The 20,087-nt window shown below is 40.1% G+C and overlaps 1 protein-coding gene across 1 annotated transcript in view; it reads right to left on the bottom strand.

The window, feature by feature from the left end:
- Positions 1–16,080, bottom strand: part of tie1 (tyrosine kinase with immunoglobulin-like and EGF-like domains 1) — an 18,299-nt gene extending 2,219 nt beyond the window's left edge. The window contains exons 1-20 of the mRNA XM_030791296.1: positions 15,861–16,080; positions 14,505–14,801; positions 14,031–14,141; positions 13,558–13,713; positions 13,314–13,445; positions 12,768–12,908; positions 12,316–12,444; positions 10,726–10,871; positions 10,463–10,607; positions 10,200–10,358; positions 9,952–10,101; positions 9,242–9,526; positions 8,644–8,934; positions 8,170–8,363; positions 7,757–7,967; positions 7,522–7,632; positions 6,391–6,581; positions 5,301–5,414; positions 4,916–4,986; positions 3,878–3,918 (exon numbers count right to left, since the gene is read on the bottom strand). Coding sequence (XP_030647156.1) covers positions 3,878–3,918; positions 4,916–4,986; positions 5,301–5,414; positions 6,391–6,581; positions 7,522–7,632; positions 7,757–7,967; positions 8,170–8,363; positions 8,644–8,934; positions 9,242–9,526; positions 9,952–10,101; positions 10,200–10,358; positions 10,463–10,607; positions 10,726–10,871; positions 12,316–12,444; positions 12,768–12,908; positions 13,314–13,445; positions 13,558–13,713; positions 14,031–14,141; positions 14,505–14,801; positions 15,861–15,903 — 3,118 coding nt within the window. The 5' untranslated portion in view covers positions 15,904–16,080. The remainder of the gene's footprint in view (positions 1–3,877; positions 3,919–4,915; positions 4,987–5,300; positions 5,415–6,390; positions 6,582–7,521; positions 7,633–7,756; positions 7,968–8,169; positions 8,364–8,643; positions 8,935–9,241; positions 9,527–9,951; positions 10,102–10,199; positions 10,359–10,462; positions 10,608–10,725; positions 10,872–12,315; positions 12,445–12,767; positions 12,909–13,313; positions 13,446–13,557; positions 13,714–14,030; positions 14,142–14,504; positions 14,802–15,860) is intronic.
- Between the last annotated feature and the right edge of the window lie 4,007 nt (positions 16,081–20,087).

Raw genomic sequence — 20,087 nt, 5'->3', positions numbered from 1 at the left:
TTTTACATTTTTAATGTGTTCTTAATTTGTTGATACTCTGTCTGTAATATTTTACTCTATTTTTATAACATCTGCTCTTTGTCTTATATCTCTGTTTATGAGATATAGATTTAAAAACTGCCATCCTCTGTAAAGAATGGCGTATGAACTATTTAGGATAATTCAGGTTAATGGTTCACTGTGAATATTAGACTGAAACTAACATCACTTAACTGTAACCTTATCTGAGAGTTTGAACCCAGTTAAGTTACAGTTATTCTGAAAAGTTCTATTTATAGCTCAGCACTCTGAACACTGAACCTAGAAATTATTCTAAATAACTCAACATTAGCCTTAACATATGTTAAATAATAGCATTAATGCAGCAAGTACAATAATAATCTTCAAATTCAATACTCCTAAATAACTATGTTGTTGGATCACCACATTTAGTAACTTGGAGATGATTTATCACATACTCAAAGAATAGAAACGTGAATATAAACATGTATTACAATTATCAAATTCAAAAGGTACAGAATGAATCTAATGTAGAATAAATTGCAATTTAGGTGGAGCCAAGGCACATTCACTACACACACATATACATACAATGGCATCTAAACCACAAGAAGACCAATAACTGACAATAGCCAATAACAATATGCTTGCTACCGTCAGTATATAGGACTGAACAACTATGTGTATATGAATTATTACTAACGAAGAGGCACACTTAACCTAAAGAAACTATCTGAGTGATGTTATTGTGGAGATACACTGAAGGTAGTGAGGGAAGGAGAGGAAAGGGAGAAGAAGGGCAGGCCCAGCCACATTCAGGTGTGAGAGACTGGACTTACTGAGGTTGCTCTTAGGAGACTGTGAGTGAGACTTCATGTCAGTACTGAGAGAGACTTTTAGCATTGCGGATCTTCCAAAGCAGTGTATCTGGGCTGATTCTTTGCAGAGACGAGCAGGACAGATTAGACGGACCACGTCACTGCTGACTGAGTGTGATTGACTTGACTGGAGGATAGCAGGATGTCTGGGTTTTCATCTGCTCTAGAAACAGGGGGTTGCTGCTATCCTTTTGGGGGAGTCTCTGCTTACACGGATGGGACACCGCTTGGAGTTTGGAAAGTGTTAATCTGAGCTCAGTTTAAGTCATTTTACATAAATATTTCCAGCTAAGGAATGGTAAAACTATATTAGCCTACTCCACAACATTTTACATTTCCGAGTGATATCAAACTCAATTACTCTAACATTATGAACAATGTAGTTTCACTGACAGCTTGAGAATTAGCTGATGGTTAATCAGCCAGTGGTTATTTGAAAAAGCCCTACAGCACGTTTACAGCTATGCGACTGATTATAGCCTCAATACACACATTTATTCGGTAATATTGTACAGGTTAATTTCAATATCTTTTGTTATATATAGTTTGTGGGTGAATGAGGAAATGTTGATTGGACTCGTGACATGGTCCAAATCCCATTCACAGGAGAAACTAGCCTCTGAGGTGATCTAGTATTCACTGGAGCTGATAAGTCATCAAACCTAGTGTCTGTTTGCGGCTATAGAGAGTGAGTTTAGTTTTGATGTGTGTTGTCCCTGAACGCAAGGGAGCTTGGGCCATGGAACAGGGAAATTAGGATCAAAGGGAGAAGGACAGGGACAAAGAAGAGGAATGAGGGTAAGAGAAAGTGTCAAGAAAGGGTGAGATGGGGGGGGGGGGGGGGTAGGGGAGAGTCTATGCAATTGGGAGCCAATGAAGGGAAGCCAGGACAGGTGTAATGTGGTCAACCTTCCTTGTTCTAGTCAGGATTCTGGCAGCAACATTCTGGACCAGCTGAAAACTTTTGGTACTTGAGGCAAGCAGACCAGAGTGCAGAACATTGCAGTAATCGAGGCGAGACGTGACAAATGTACAAACGATGGTTTTTGCATCAGCCACATTAGAAAGGGCCTAATTTTAGCAATGTTACAGAGGTGATAAAAGGCAGTCATAGCTGTGTTTTTGATTTAAGTGATAAGCGAGAGACCAGAGTCAAAAATCACACTGAAGTTTTTAGCTGTAGTTTTAAGAGATGATCCAGTTGTCAACATTTAGGATAAGATCACTAAAAAGATGCTTATGCGTACGGGGACCAATGACCTGCATTTCAGTCTTGCCTGCGATAAGCATCAGGACATTTGAAGACATCCGACCTTTAATAGCACAAAGACACGCCTCAAGGTTAGCCAATTCAGAGCGGTCATTGTGCTTGATAGGTAAGAAAATCTGAGCATCATCAGCATAACGATGAAAGTTAATGTTGTACCAATGAATAATGTCACCCAAAGGGAGCATGTAAATGGAGAAAGAGAGAGGGCCAAGGACCAACCCCTGAGGTACACCATAGTTAAACTCACGGCACTTAGAGGTCACGTTATTATAGTGGACACACTGCTTTCTCTCTGAGAGACAAGATTTAAACCAATAGAGTGCTAGGCCATGAATGCCTTTTCCAGGTGCTTTAACAATATGGCGTGATCAACAGTGTCAAATGCTGCACTAAGATCAAGTAGAATAAGAATAGAGGTAGCACCAGAGTCCATGGCTAATAAAAGATCATTAGTTACTCTAGTAAGTGCAGTTTCAGTGGAATGAACACACCTGAAGCCTGACTGAAATATTTCAAACAGACTGTTAGAGGACACATGGGCTATAAGCTGAGCAGCTACAATTTTTTCAGGTATTTTTGAAAGAAACAGGAGATTAGAGATTGGCTCATACTTATTCAAGGCTTCAGGGTCAAGGTTCAGTTTTTTAAGTAAAGGCCTGACCACGGCCATTTTAAAAGCAGAGGGTAAAATGCCAGATTTAAGTGACATATTTAGAAGGTTAAGCATGATTAGGCTGAGAAAAGCTCTATGTAAAGTTTAGTAGGTAGGGGGTCAAGTCGGCAAGAGGCTGGTTTAGCAGAGTGCACCAATTTGGACAGCGCATCTAGAGAGAGAGGGTTAAATTGAGTTAAAGGGTGCACATCCTGATTTATCTTGAGTGCTGATTTGAAAGACTAAGTTGAATATCACCACAAATTAAGTCTATTTTTTTGCAAGAAAATTTAAACAGCGTTTATAATGTATCAGGCTGTCGTGCCACGCGAGGCAGAGGACCGCTAGTGGCTCACCATTTTCATATTTTACTGTTTGTGATCATGTGGCCATGTTGCGTGGATCAGGGAGCTGCTTAGGAGAGAAAGTCATGGTTTTGTTTGCCTATTTAATGGTAGAGTAACCTTTTATTTTTAAACAGAACAGGACATGCTTGTTAGCTGCAAAACAATAAAGTCCTGTGTTTTTACCATATGTATGAAGAAGTGTTACTTGAGCTGAACATGTTTCCTTTAATAAGAGAGAAAGTTTTAGGTGACTTGGATATCAAACCCTTTTTCTTTTTAAGCTTTTGCTCATTTATTGGTGAACTAAGTAAGGTGTTTAACAAGTTTTGGAACATGTTAAAATGTCAAAGCTAACCAATGTTTCAAAATTGTGGTTCAATGATAAAGAGTCAATGAATTTCGCAACACAGTTTCACAACACAATTTCCTTTATCTCTGGAAATTTTGTAAAGGGGATATTCTTTGGAACATCATTTTCACCACTGGCTCTCTTTTTTTTGGTAACTATTCACTAGGACAATTTCTGGTAAAAACTATGTGGCACACTTCTAGTGTTCTCACATTTTTTCCACACAGAGCCACTGATTTTTCCAGATAAAGAGAAGATCATGAGGTTCTTGACAAAGTCGTATTTTGCGACAAATAAAAAAATATTTGCAACAATCATACACATAAGTTAAATGTGAGAAACCGAAAAGCCGTGTTTTAATTAATGAAAATAAACACTTACCTAAACTCACAATCTCCCACAGGAGCACTCCAAATGACCATCTGAGACAGAAAATCAAAAAGGAACTCTCATTCATTTACTCTTAAAACAATAGACAAGAGAGCTGATGAAAAAATAGTAATAAATGCGCAGTAATTATTGTAGTGTAAGAGAATATTCTCTGAATGTACTGTTAAAGACAATGTTTTGTATGGTTACTATGACTTGAAGTGGTTTGTTTGATCTCCATAACTAGCTCTGGAAACTACTGTAGTTTGTGATTTAAATGGACTGGAGTCTTTCAGTGATCCTAAAAGTCTTCTCTAAAGCTGGATGCAGCAGGCCCAGTCAGAGACACACACATACACATCAACACTTCTAGTTTTTTGGATCTCACTTCCTCTTGTTTTCAAGTTTTCAGCTTGGTCTTCGGTGAGTAAAAATAGTTCTCTTGACAGGCTGGCAGAGGGCTTGTGGTGCTCACTGCTTAGGCCCTCAGCTTCCTGAGTTCTGTTATCAGAGTCTTAGTGTTTATTTATCAGTCGCCCACTAACCAATGACAATCTGACAAACAGAACCACTGTGTTTCTGGAACATTCTACACTGACAACAACAAGTAAATGACACTAGACATCTTTTTTTTTTTTAAAGCTTTAAAAAAAAGCCACGAGGAAACCTGTAAACAAGCTATGAGAGGACCTTAGTAACAATTTAAGAATGTGGTTTTTTTTTGTTTTGTTTTGTTGTCTTTTGTTTTTTTAACTTTGTTTTTTTAAGACATTCTTAAAATTCATACTTTTCCCATTGTTTTATTTTTATTTAGAATTATTTGCCTGAGACTTTTTAAACCTACCTGTAAATGCCAAAACGCCTCATCAAAATGTCAAAACTAAAATAAATAAAATTCCTTCAATTTCCACAAAAAATGTAACAAAATGACGTGCCAGTGTCTCGCGGTAGGAAATTAGGGCAAAATGAGTTGAACTTTAGCATAACTCTAGCTGGTCTGTGGTTTCGAGTCAGGCAGGCCAGTGAATTCAATGTATCACCAATACTTACACATCGCTCTTTGTGGTGTAAACGCTGTAGTTTAAAGATTCGATAGCCATCCAGCGCACAGGCAATCTTCCCTGTAATAGAAAAAAGAACTTAGTAACAGAATGTTCATTTAAAGGAATTATTAATGCATTCATAATGCATCTATATACTGTTTTTCAGTTTTCCTTACCTTACGACTTCAATTATTTGAATCTTCTGCACAAGAATGAAGTACTCTATGCTTCATCTTATGCAGTCAAAAATAGAAACCTACTGCCCCCTGTGGGCTGACTCATCTCACTGCCCTGTAGCACACATCAACAGTACTTCATATCCCTTTTGCATTTTGCTCTCTCTCTCTCTCTCTCTCTCTCTCTCTCTCTCTGACTTGTGCCGTTACACTCACCATTGTCTTTTTGACATACACCTCTTCTCCTCGAGACAGCCCGAAATCAGCTATTTTAGCCACCAGGCTTTCCCCCACCAGGACATTCCTGGCTGCCAGATCCCTGTGGATGAACTGAGAAGAGAAAAAAAAACAACCCAAGGCCAAATTAAAGAAAGAAAGAGCAACTGAAGGCTAAATTAAATTAACACTTGTCAGCTTTTGCGAGCATAAAAAAGCGAACTGATTAAAATAAAGTAGTATTGGACAATGGACATGCATTTTTGCTGAGTTTTATAACTGTGTATCAGTAAAAAAGCTTTTGAATTAAACTAGATTTAGATCGTCTTGATTTAGATTTTTTTTTGTTCCTTTGCTGTTCTCTGTGTATGTGTTTCCTTTGGCTAGAGATACATGAGAACAAGGCATCCAGGCTCAGTGCTATTCAGTCTAACTGGTGATATCCATGTGTGTATCTCTGTATCACCTGAATATGCAGGATCTTTTAGTTTTTCTGTCTCTGCTGATATGAAACAGTCTTTACATCTCTACTGATGTAGTGTTTCCTCAGCTCAACCAAGACAGAGCCTTGGTTTGGCTCTGAGTATTGACAACAAGAGTACTGCACTGAATTTAGATAAAGATTCAGATAAAGATTCAGATAAAGATCACAAAGAAAGCTGCTTTTCATTTTCTTTTAAATCTTGCCAAAGTGTGTCCTTTTAGATGTTTATGCTAAATAATTAATTGATTTATTTCTTATGATACATTTACCTATTTATTTGTCTCTCCTGATTTGCAGTTCCCTTTTAACCCTGTTTTTATTCTTTCTCTTGTCTTTCTTATGTATACCCTTAGGACTGCTTGACTAGATACGAAACATATAATACAAATAATATTTATAGTCTTTATTGTTGTTGTTGCTGTTGTTGTTGTTGTGCAAGATAGGTGCCACACACACACACACACACAGACACATACACACACACACACAAAGGGAGAGAAAGAGAGAGAGAGAGAGACAGACAGAGAGAGAGGGGGAGAGAGAGACAGAAAGAGAAAATAATCGCTACTCTCTCCCAGGTGTTGTTGAAGTTGCAGACTCCTCTACCTGTTTATCACTGAGGTAATGCATCCCTGTTGCCACATCCACAGCAAACTGCAGCAGCTGCTGTGAAGTGAGAGTGGAGGCGGTGCCATGCTCCTTGGCAAAGGCGGGGTCTGTCTCCAGGACACGACTCTTCCTCAGGAAATCAAGGAGGTTCCCATAAGGGGCATATTCAATAGCAATGTACAGGTAGCCTAAAGACAAGAGCAGTGTTTAAAGGAGCAGTTTTTTTTACTTTCATAGGTCGTTTCAATGTAATAAGAATCAGATCACAGTTCTTACAAATGCACAAATAAACCAAATGTTCTAGTTATTTGTATGTACAGAACATTTATGTGTGTGTGTGTGTGTGTGTGTGTGTATATATATATATATATATATATATATATATATATAATTAACCATGAATAGGCTTTCTGTTCTGTACATTAAGGTTTAAATTTCTAACATCAGTCACTAAAGCCAAGACAATTGTTTTGAATCTCGATCTTCACTGAAAAATGGGAATGAGATCATGAGACAGCAATATATTTCCTACTTAAAATATGCGCTCCCTCCTGCTGTTAACATCCCTCACAAGACCAAGCTGTGTTTAGTGCGGTCCACAAATTACTTTTCCATTCTAGTCCCTCCCCTCCACAGGTCCCTATCTAGAGTTAATCTTTGTTTAAAGCAAAGTAATGTAATGAGAAATTTGATGATATAAACAAAAAATGGGAAGGAAATGGAAGCTCCCAACTGATTTTGGCCCCACAGTATGTCTGCCAACAGAGACAGGTAAACCACCGTGATTCACAAGGGTGGAAAAAGGCGCAAATATAAAACACACATAGTTATGAATCTCTCCATCACTACTCATCATCCACCAGATGTGAAATGTCACACCAGCTCATATTTCAGTGAGATGTAGAGGAGGAGATTTAAATGCAATCAAAAAAGGACGTGATAGCTGGATAGGTTGAGATGACATTGGCCCTGATTTCAACATTTGATAACATATGTGTACTGTTGTTTAATTCAGATTTTCTGTATCTTAAAGGACTGTCTCGAAACCAGACGTAGTAAAACATCTGAGGAACATTATCAGCTCTGTAATGGCATCTACTATGATGGGACTCTAGAGTGGAGACTGACCTTTGTTCTCACAAGCTCCTAAAAGGTTGATGATGTTGGGGTGTTGGCCCAGCTTACACAGCACCTCCAACTCCCCTGCAAAGTCTCGGTGGTCATTTTCTGATGCAAATTCTACAGGGGGCAGATGCACAAAAAGTGACCTCAATGAAGACCAAGTGAAGAAGAAAAATTCTTTTGTTTCTGTAAAACAACTAAGTTGTTGTTGTTGTTGTTGTTGTTGTTATCTTCACCCTACCTTTGAGCATTTTGATGGCAGCACTCATTTTGGTTCCATTCTTCTTGATCATAGCTTTGATGACCTGGCCAAAGTTGCCCTCACCAATCACATCCTCAAACTTTATGTCCTCCCACTCCAGGATGGGGTAGGTGAGGGGTTCGGGGGTGGGTTTGGGCCGTCTTGTCAAGGTCAGTGTTCCTGAGTTGAACTGCAGGATGGTCTCTTCGCCCTGTGTTCATTTGTAGGAATGCAAGTAGACACTCAATTGTCTTTGGTCTGGCATTAAAGTTTACTGTTCTTTCATTATTACAAACTCCCCTAGCTGGCAAGCAAAACAGTTCTCAAATCTCTCTGACTGAAACTCTTCTGACTGTATAAAAGACCCACCCACACACAGGCTGTGAGGGAAGTGCAATAAAAAGCGCACTCACTGATCCAGACTGGTAGGTGAAGGTTCGTCTGCGATTAACAATGGATTTCCGGATACAGAAGAGGGCTAACAGAGCCAGCAGAATGGTAACACAGGTCACTGTCACAGAGCCAATCACAGCAACCAACAGCCGATACCCCTCCCCTGGTGGGCGACCGCCCAATTCCTGAGTAGTTGGGGTGAAGCTAGGAGGGCCTTGAACGCAGAAGGTGGGAACAAACACAGGGTTAAATCCCTATATTTAACAGTGGCTTCTTCACATGAACCTCAATGCTGCTATTTGCATTTTAGAATCTCATACTCTGAAGAAAAAAGAAGAGAATTTTGAGACACTAATAAAATAAACCCATATATGGTCATTTTAAGAAGTCAGTAGTCAAAAAGTCAAATCTCTGCTCTGTTAATTGCAGAGTGTTAATCAGAGTGTTAATCTCTGCTCTGTAGTTTCCCATCCTCTGTCTATAATGTTGCTTACCATCTCCCTGGGTCTTGGCTTTTACAAATTTGCTCCACTCCCCATGTACTTTGGAGAAGGCACGAACTCTGAACTGGTACCAGGTGCTGCTGTTAAGGGCTGTGACATCTTTGGTGGTCTTGTTCCCATCATCAGTGTCCACCCAGTGGTGCAGACTTCCCTGGTCCATGGCCTGGTACTCAATGGTATACTTGATGATGCCTCCGTTGGGGTCTTCGGGGGGTTGCCACTGGACTCGCACAGCATTAATGGACAGAGCGTCAGCCTGGACATTCAGTGGAGATGAGGGTCCTGGAGAGGGACAGACACCACTGAAAGTCTTGACATTTGACAGATTAGGCCAGAATAATGTTTTTTTTTTTTCTTGCTTTTCTCTTGTAGTGTAGCTCAGTTCCCATGAATCCAAATCGCTCACAGGGAATGTCCTCGCCTATGTTCTATGTCTTTCTTTGCCTTAAAATATCTATGTTCTCATTCACACTCAACTGTTTTGCAGATGTCTGTGAACTTGTCTTGCAAAACTGGGAAGGGGATAATATGGGCCAATCAATAAAATTTTATGAGTGCCCTCTAGTGCCCAAACATGGGGGTGCTTTACCCAGGCTGTTGATGCGGATGGGATAGGGCTTTGAGGCAGGCCCAAGGCTGCCGCAGTTGACCAGCCGGACGACCACATGGTAGTCCCGGTGGTACTCCAGGTTGTAAAGCTTGGTGGAGAGCACATTTAGCGAGGTGGTCTCCTCCCAAAGTTTCTTCGCAAGGTGTCCGTACAGCTCCACTAAAAAGCCAGTGGCCTCACCGGGGCTGCCGGGCACGATCCACCGGACAGTGGCGTTACGGCCCTCCACCGAGCTGAAATCAATCTCCGGCCTGGCCGTAGGCTCTGACGACACAGAATACGCAGTCAGAGGCTGTCCACTAAGGCTACCTGACTTCCTTACCTTTATCCTAGCTCCCAAATTAATTTAATACTTCAGTTTTATTATAGTCCAAAGTGATATAGTTGAAAGCGATGTGCTTAGTCACTTAGGGACTACTGAGCCCCCACTATCATTATAGTCTACATCATTTATCTGCTGAAGTGTTCACAACCTGCCCTTTAGTCACTGCTCAGGTTCCACTCTTGCCAAGACAACTGCACGATTTTCAACCAATCAAATCATATCAGTGGGTTCCTTCACCACCAAGAGGGACTATTCATTAAATCAATGCAATTGCTGGCAATTCTTGCCATCGACTGCATTACTCTAAACCAGCCATAGAAATACAATTCCTCCTTTTCCTGGTCTTAACTTGGCTTCTGCTTACGCGGGCAGTCGGTCTCCATGATTGCTTCTGGACCGGTGGATCCTTCCCCACCCTCTCCAGGGCGTGAGAGCTGTACACAAACACGGTATCTGGTTGAGGGCTTCAGGTTCATTATGGTAATGGGTTCTTGGTAAGGATCTGGGTTGTACACTACAATAAAGAAAATTAGCAAATTAGCAACCACGCTTTTCAGAGGAGTTTCAAGATATGCTGCTTAGGCATGCCTGCCTATTGCTGGTGGTCCTCACCAATAATGGAAGACCATTTGTCTCCTGTCTCCATGGGCTGGTAGAGGAGTTTTACGGAGATGATGGGACCATCTCCTCTGTAGGTCTCCACAGGCTTCACCACTAGCTGTTTACTCCTCTTCTCTAACAGTTTGGGAGCCGTGGTGGGACAGGGAGGCTCTGAGTGAGGGGAAATAAGAAATTCACATATTATTGCAATGATACATATGTCAGTGCATGAGATCCTCTTAGACAAATGAGAACTGAGTGAAATCAGCACCAACCTTTGACAGTCAGGTGAAACCTGCGGGAGTCTTGCCCACCATTAGTGGAAACTCTGCATTCCCATACGCCTCCATGTTCAGCATGCAGGCGTGGGATTTCAAACTGAGCTGTACTCTTATTTGAATCCATGGTGGTTCGAGAAGCCTGCCGACAAAACCAACGAGACGCAATAAGTAATGTATCAGGTAGAGCTTATGATATTCTTAATTACCTCTGAAGGAAAAATTGTAGTCCAAGTGTGCAGCGAATACACCCATCTCACCTTGATCACTGTACCGTCCAGCTTCCGTAGCTCTATAGAGGTGTGACTGGGGAGAGGGTTCCCTGTAGCTGAACACAGGATCTTGGGGCTGGAGTACAAGTTCCACTCCAGAGTACTGGGCAGATCAAGGATATGCGGAGCTCGATCTAAAATGGTAAACGGTAACATAAAGCTGATGGTATAATACATGTGGTAAAATGTGTTTTTGTGAAAGTAGAAATAAGGAGAAATCCTATACATGGTTTCACCTTTTGAATATTTAAAGATTTTGAACAGCTACAAAAATTTTCTTTGATTTTATTTTTGTATGTTTAAACAAAGCTGTGCTCACAAGCTAAGTTTGTCTTGCGCCTTAGAAACGTGTGGGAATCTGTTTAGTTTACCCACTTTAACCATGAATGTAATCAATAAACTGCCAACAAACTTGGTGAGAAAAAGTCTGTTTCAGTCCAGTTCAGTCCTTGCTATCATCATGTAAGTCTCACTGTCTTAATTTAAACTCAACTCAACCTCATGCAGCTTTGTCAGAGAAGGACTACCCCTGCAGTCTAGTACTCAACCGTAAACCTACTATTACTCAAAAAATGTCATGACCTCTCCTTTAAGTCAGAAATACATCCAGTTAAGCTTAATTCTGAATGGAATCACAATATGTACTTATATGTATATGTATGTACATATACTGGCTTTCTCGCATGTCATGCAATAGCAGTCAAAGTTATTAAGCATTCAAAATCACAAAATATAAAACCACTGTTCTTTAAAGGAGACAGTATCACAAAAAGCATATTCAACTGTGTAGCTATCCATTGTTTTCCTTAGAGCAAAGAATCAGCTCCATTCTCAAGTTACATTATATTTCAACAGTCTATGAAAAAGTTGTGACAACATAATCGGAAAACAAAGAAAATGTTGAAATCAGTCATTATATTTGAAGTACACTGAGGTAAACTGATTTTTTTTCCAACATTCTCTGTCATTTGTAATAAAGTTGATTGATTCTTTAGCTGTGGCTGTCATCAGGAGAACTCCCTGGTAAACTGTGTGGCAGTACATGAAATGTTTTGAAAACTGTCCAAAGTTTATGAGGAAGATTTCCCAGGCCTCCTATACAAATTTAACCACTGGGCAAGTCACACACACACGCATACACACACACACACACGCACACATACACACTCACACATTCACACAAACGCACGCATACACACACACACACACACACACACACACACACACGCACGCACAGCTCAAAACACACATACATACTCTTGTACACAGATTTTAGGGTCAAGTTTTTTAAGGAGAAAAGAGAGAAAATAAAGCAATATGGAGATGGTAACAGGAAGGTGCTGTTCTATTCTAGCAGGTTAAAAATCTCAAAAATAAATAATCTAAAACTATTGATATGTCATACCAATTTTCTCAAAAACTACATGATGGAGAGTATGAAATTACAGCAAAATATCATTTTCATAAAAAGAAATGGATCTTTTTTGCCAGAAAAAAATACCACTGCTGTCCAGCTGGTTTCTGCATACCATTACACACAAATATACACACAGAGATACACTGGCCTTATGGATGTACCTGATTTTTCACAATGCCGTCCTCTCCATCCTGTGGGACACTGACAGCCGGAGAAACGGTTACACACTCCTCCATTCTTACACTTACAGCTCAGATGGCAGTTGGCTCCATACATGTCTTTGGGACAGCCTATCATATCAGGGGGGAAATATTTCTTAAACGAATCCTCGAACAACTCAGTCCCATTAATGTAATGATCCTCAATTTCTACACAATTAAATATGCTCAAGTTAAAAATGGATCTCATTTACTGGAGTCTGATTTACTTATGATTCCTGAAAATTGTTTCTGGCAACATGCTTCACTGCTCTAATTTTAGAACTATGCTGCTTTCAGCTGAAAACAGTTCTCCTGGAACAGCCAAGCACGTCCACCTTGTTCCAAATATTTCGGTCCCTCTTGCAACACTGAAATCCTTCACGGTAAAAGTCAGAGCTTAAGTTAAATCTCACTTTTTTCGCAGTGATGTCCATGCCAACCACTGGCACAGGAACAACCATAGGGGTCTGGGAGGCAGAACTGCAAGCCCTGGCAATCCATTCTCGACTTACAGGATTCCTGGCAGTTCCGTCCAAACATTCCTCCCCGGCATGCTGTGAAAGAATTCAGTGATTGGTGACTGTAGGTCAGAATATAAAGGTCTCCTTGGTTAAATCCCACAGCAACACTTAAATAGCAAAAACATGCCAATATTTTTTCCAACTCATAAATCAAATAGAAGGACTACATATTTAACTTATAACATTTATAATATATTCTATTATAAACATAGGGGAGTCTTCTCAACAAACACTCTGCATTCATGCAGTCAGTACGGCCAGAAAATACTGGTATGATTGCAACTGTTTCAAAAGCCTTGACCACATGGCCAGACTGGTTTAGGCAGGGTTTTTCACTGCTGACCAGTGGATTCTACAGTAATTGTATTCTGAGAATGAAGATCCCCTTCTCTGAATTCTTTGGAACTAAAGTAGAAAGTTCTAAAATTCTACACCCACCTGTCTCACAGCGCATTCCCATAAAACCCGGGGGACAAATGCAGTCCCCGTCTTTGTCATCACACACACCCCCATTAAGACACTCTGGGCAGTCTTTGGTACAGTCCATCCCCCACTTTTTGCTTGGGCAGTCTGGAGCACATACAACACAAGGGCATTATTGTCAACTTCAGGAGAACATTCAGATTAGCAAATTTTGAAATGGATGTAAAAAAAAAAAAAAAAAAAGTGTTTCAGCGGATACTTCTAACGATGAGACGCATCATGGCACCATAGAGGGGACTGTCTCCAATGTAGCTTGCACTGTACACCCCAGTATGGTCCTGATTAACGTTGGTTAAGGTGAGAACAGCCGTCATGTTGGTGACATCATCCGAGTGCGTCACGTAGTAGTAGTTACCTGAAATGAGCCAAGGTGTTAGGGGTTTGAGCAGACGGGAGAAGATTTATTTTGCCCTACAGTAGACCAGTTTCATGTGAAATATGAGGAAGCCTGGGTCTCCTACACCCTCATAACCAGAAAGATAAATATGGACACAGAAGAGATTATCTAAATGAATTCCTGGGTTACAAGACCAAAAGGGATTGAAAGCGTAAGTTCAAATGTGTTCGTTTACTCACTCTAAACATTTAATGAAATGAATTTAATAAAAGCAAATTTCCATAACGAATTACAAATCTATAAAACATCCTCAAAAACAGGGATGGGAACTGTACCTTTGTATTTCCATGTGATATCTCTTCTCTCAAAGTCCAGTGCTTCCATAGCCAGTTGAACTTTATCTCCTTTATTGACTGTCATTGAGAGCTGCACTGGTCTAAAGCGGGCTAAGAGAAAACAAAAATTCATAATAAAATAAAATATTTATCTGTTTTTCAACATATTTCTGTAATTACATTGTTCAAATAAAACTTTAGGAAGCACCGCACATAAGATCTGTTTGTGATTTATTCTCTACCTGATTTACCCTTTCTAAATATCTGATTCAGAATAAACTGTTCTTCCCTGATGATTATTTCAGTTAATACCTAAACACTGCCCTCAGATCACCACCACAGTGGACGTGGTGAGTGAAAACTATAACAGACACCACTGAAAACCAGTGAAAGTGAAAACCATAACAAACACCACTGAAAACCAGTGAAAGTGAAAGCACAGTGAAAACCATAACAAACACCACTGGGATTTACCTGAACTATAGTTATTGATAAGTGTAATATCTGTGGGGTCGCTGGTGCCCTGTTTGGCTTGGCAGTAAAAGATTCCGCAGTGCTCTATGTTTTCAAAACCAGAGGCCACCACCTCCTTATCTTTAACCTTCATCACATTCATATGTGGCAGATGGTGGTGGAGAATAATGCTGTTATCTTTTCTAATGTCCAGTTCTAAGCCAGCAGTGCTTCGTTCTCCAGAAATACAAGAAAGAGAAAAGTTTGCAGCGCCCCTGCTCATAACAGTGGAGGTCAAAGTAAGGTCCATCACTCCATCTGAAAGAGAGATGAAATTGACTGGATTACAAACTCACCATAGGATAAAACAATACTAATACAGAATTTTGGTGTGTGCTGATACTACGAAAAATAGAAAACACACTATGTACCCTGATTTATGCCTAATATTGAAAATAATAGTAATAATAGAGCTAATAATAATCACGGGGAGGGGGGGGGGTCATGAAAGTAGGTAGCTCAGAATGTTAACAATGTCAAAACCCCAATGGTTATCATCCTGCCTAATTAAGCAGTAATTCACAACAAAACCTAACCTCTGTTTCAGTTTAAAAAGCACACCTTCACTCTCACTAATTCTCCCTCTCCCTCTCCCTCTCCCTCTCCCTCTCCCTCTCTCCCTCTCTCTCTCTCCCTCTCTCTCTGTCTCTTTCCGTGGCCCTCTCAGCACCACAAGAAGAATGTCAGGAAATGAAGATGAGCAGCCTCATCCCGATGTTCCAGTCCAGATAAAATCCTCCTCCGTGACTAATCCTGAAACTTCCAGAATATCACGTATCCAAATATATCTACAACCTGGGCGTCTCAGGCAATGTGATGTTGGCTGGAATTCGAAATCATTCTATTAGATATTATTTTAAGAAAACTGAGTTACTGAGATGGAAACAACTGCTGCGAGATTTGACTTGATAAGGAAATTCACTAAAGAACGAAATTTAATTCAGTGAAGGCTTGCGGTGAGACACCAATAACTAATTTCCTCTGAGACGCCTTTAAAATGATTGTCAGTTGGAATCATTCATATTTTATTTATGTTTCAGTCTCGAAGTCCGAAAATAGTTTAATATAATATAATATAATATAATATAATATAAACAACCTAAACTCAAGAGAAAATAAATACTGTTATATCTGTCAACAATATGTCCTGAAGTATGCGTCTTGTACGACGCTTTCTTCTGGCGACATTAGAAAACTGTAACATACAATCGTTTCCTAATCAAAGCCGCACGTTGTACACTCAGAGAACAAACCTCGTGTAACAGACAGTGCCTTTGACCCTAGCTGCACTTCAGTAACAGTTGGTGGTTAGCTTACCTGAGATGGCGAGGAGACACAAGAACTGGAAAAAGTAAATCATAATTTAAATCCTTTAGTTTAATCCCAGAGACAAATCATTGATAATCCAGCGACAGGCTAAATATTTCGGCATTCCAAGGTAATATTCAAGTGTACCAAGTTGGATCGCGCGTCATTACGCATGACAAGTAAATGCGAAATTTTCGTTCGTGTCTTAATCCACAGAAATTAAGCTTGTTCCAAGTAGACAATTTGTCTGGGGCACACACACACACACAGACACACTGAAAATCTGGGTTTTGTACTAGTAGAAACTTTAGGTAGGCTACTTCGGGTGGGAAAGGAAGGAAAGGCGTCATGAGGAGAGAGAGAGAGAGAGAGAGAGAGAGAGAGAGAGAGAGAGAGAGAGAGAGAGAGAGAGAGAGAGAGAGAGAGAGAGATTACTGTCTCATTGCATTTATGCATTAATTAGTAATATGTTTAGTACATACAGTGGCTAATAATGTTTTGTATAAAACGCCTGGTTTTATAGAAAAGATTAGAAAAGATTATTTGTTACTATATGTACCAGACGCCATGCTCTTAGCTTTGATACACACTTTTCTGGACAATTTCTCTCATTGTTGGTGCTTATGCATTCAATATTTCAGTAAGAATGCCTATGAAAATTATCACAGTTTTTACAGCAACTTTGCAATTGCAATATCTCCAATAGCCAAAAGACAGAAGCCTGGAGTTAGACGCTAACCCACCACCCACTGCTAAACCATATGTGCTCTGTTATATACTGACGGCACCTTGTGCGCATAGTTTATTTTCGTTTGAAGATTTAATTTTTTGCCATGTCCCAGTAGCCCTAACACCCCCTAATCATACAATAACAACAAGTGGGTCTGTATTTTCATTGTACATTCCTGCTCACAGTAGACGTACAGTAGAAATGAATTCTCTAGTTCGGCTGGCATCCTTGCACTCTTTTAGTACAACAGTGACCGAAAGGAAATGAGAGAACAGTCTCATGTTGTACGTGTTGTGTCTGACCGTACTGTCGACTTTGTTTTTAATCATGTGGAAACAGTCTTGAGGCAAACGTTTAAGGCTCATTTGAGCACATTTCTCTAATTTGTGATTGGACAGACTTTAAAATGACCGGTTAGATATTTTCTTTTACATTTCCTGATCAGTCCAGACCACTGGAGTTGATTCTGCACGGGCATTGTGTGGGGTTTCCTGTTTTCAATTTGTCTAAAGTCTGGAGGCGAAGAAAATTAGACTAATGGCATTGCTACTTTTTTTTTGGTAAAACGATTAAAGTCATGTTTCCTACATGTAAAAATCAGAGTTTAAATCCTAGCCACACTCAATAATCTGTGTTTCTCTTGGGGCATTCATTTGAGTCAGTTTGGCCTGGTTCCTGGCTCTTTCTCGCGCGGCTGCTGTAACCTTGTGGCGCGACGTCAAATGATCAAATAGCCGTGGCTTAACGGGAATCTCTGACCATACGCGTCTGATTTTCGTGGAGGAGTTTCAGACTGGCGGCTGTATGTCCGATATATCGTAGATATACCGCAATGCCGCAATGCGCAGCAAGTAAGTACGCTGAAACTCGAATTGGGCGCATTTGCCGTTGGTCGTAGATGAACATGTTAGGCTACTTGGCTCAAAGAACCATAAACCAGCCCTCACTCTGCCTCCAACTGCCAAGCTCTAGACGTAGGCTATGTAGTTACCTGTGGGCTAGAGAAATAGTGCTCTATTGGACGCGTATTTCATGAGGCATATTTCAGCCTCACCTCACTTCGACTGAGGCGGTCATTGTGCCAGGGAAACATCATGAATAGTTTGGTATTTCAAGGTGGGGGAAATAAAGCATTAAGGCTCTGTTTTGAATTTCCCAAAGGAAACTTCTGTCCATGATTTTGCAAACAACAGACAAAATGATTCAGTACTGTTTATCCCTGGAAAATATAGTGATCACCTTGTCATAACCTCGTATTGCTTTTTAAACACAATAATTTTTCCTTTTTTGTGTACAGTGTCATCTGCAACACAAGAGACCAGTGAACGGTGACCTACACAGACACAAATAGCAGGTGACCCCTGAGGTGCTTCCTTTTTCCTGTGCACATGGACACAAAACACAATTTTCAACTATCTCAAATTCCAAACCAACTGCCACAGACCATTAAGCATTACACGCTGTACATGTCTCCTATTCAGATACTGAAGGACAAAGCAGAATAAATCAAAATTAATAGGGGAATACATTTTCCTATTGCCTTCTTTTCTTCTGTGTTAAACACTTTCTCCGCATGCCACATTACCTTGGGTGTGTGTGCGTGCGTGCGTGCGTGCGTGCGTGCGTGCGTGCATGCGTGCGTGTGTGTGTGTGTGATCGTGTGTTTGTTTGTGTGTGTTTGTGTGTGTGTGTGTGTGATCGTGTGTTTGTGTGTTTGTGTGTGTGTGTCTGTGTGTCTGTGTTTGTGTGTGTGTGTGTGATCGTGTGTTTGTTTGTGTGTGTTTGTGTGTGTGTGTGTGTGATCGTGTGTTTGTGTGTGTGTGTGTGTGTGTGTGTGTGTCTGTGTTTGTGTGTGTGTGTGTGATCGTGTGTTTGTGTGTGTGTGTGTGTGATCGTGTGTTTGTGTGTGTGTGTCTGTGTTTGTTTGTGTGTGTGTGTGTGTGTGATCGTGTGTTTGTTTGTGTGTGTTTGTGTGTGTTTAGTGATGCGGGGGAAGTCTTGAGGGAAAGTGCTGGACATTGTCTGAACACACACACAGAGTGTGCAGAGCTCCAGAGCCAGGTCTGGGCAGTAATGGAGCTGCAGCTCAGGGTGGGGCTCTGGCCTGTCTAATTATGCCCAGACATGAAGCCATTGTCTCACGGGGCCTTTTGTTGTCTCCTCGTAATGACTCCACGTGTTTGTTATGGGAGTAGATGCTGATTATTTTCACTTGCCGTGTCAGACGGCGTCCACACAGAGACTCAGCCCCCCCGTCCTCCCTGGTCTTCCTCTGCCAGGTCAGCAGACAATGTGCGCGCAGTCAGCCAGGTCATCTGTTTAAAGAGTTTCAAAGGCCCCTAATAGGACTTCAATGTGTGCATTGTTTAGAACCGTGTTGGCATTTTTGTTGCTGTGTTTATTGTTGTTTTTTCATTGTGGTGCAGTGCCTGAAGACAGTGCTTTTTCCTCATGTCAGTGGTATCATATTGGACTTCTGTTTCATGTAAACATCAGTATTTTAGTGCTCTCTCTCTCTCATGTCAGTGAAGACTAGTCTAGGGACTTGGACAAGAATGCTCTGTGGGGGTTCAGAAACAGTAACACAGCAATATGGTCTAAGTATAATAAACAAACAAACAAACAAAAAAAGAATGGATTTTAAAGTAGAAATTATTTAACTCTGTTATTCTAACTAAATGTCAAAATTCATCCCATGATTGGGATAAAAAAATTTAAGCTGTTTTAAGATTTACTGTTTAATTTTATTAAATATATTTAAAATGTTAAACAGAAAAAAATGATAAAAGGTTAAAAGGCCATTTTTAGTAAAGGTCAGCAACATTTTTTGACATTAAATAAATATTTGGTTTTGTCAACATTTCATACATGCTGCAAAAATTTTCCCACATACAGTAAACATATGAACTGTTTCCAAAATTAAATAAATGTGTGATTTTTTTTAATGCATTATGTAGTAAATGGGTGACATGTTTGATATATATATAAAAAAAACTGAATTAGTCAAACGGAGTAAGAGATGCGTTTCATGTCACACTAGCAGTAGTCAAGGCTGAAATAAAGGAGCTTATAGATGAAAACACAATGGCCATCACAATGAATAACCGTGAGCTTCACTGAAACACAGGTGGTCTGCTGTTATAGTTGAAAAATGATATGTTTGGTGCTTTAAAAAATACCTCATAACGGTTATTGACTGAAAAAGCCATTTCTTCTCTCTTATTTCTTAAATCTTAAATTTCTTTATTTTTTTTCCTTCAGCTCTGAATGTCCAGTCACCTGTGCCCTCGCTGGAAAACCTCCGTCACATGTCACAGTGTGTGATTCACCTCTTCTGTTTTATCTGAGGCCCAGGCAACAAGAGGCACTGACAAAGCCATAAATATGTACAAAAATCAGACAGTTTTGACATGTGAAAAACTTTTTGCACATTTACTAAATGCTGAAAATGTTTATGTTTATTACATTTACATTTACATTTACAGACACTTTCATTAAAAGTGACG

Source organism: Chanos chanos, chromosome 14, assembly GCF_902362185.1.
Source record: "Chanos chanos chromosome 14, fChaCha1.1, whole genome shotgun sequence".
Lineage (NCBI taxonomy): Eukaryota > Metazoa > Chordata > Actinopteri > Gonorynchiformes > Chanidae > Chanos > Chanos chanos.
Note: the sequence above shows the minus strand (reverse complement) of the source record. Positions and strands in the feature narration are given on the sequence as shown.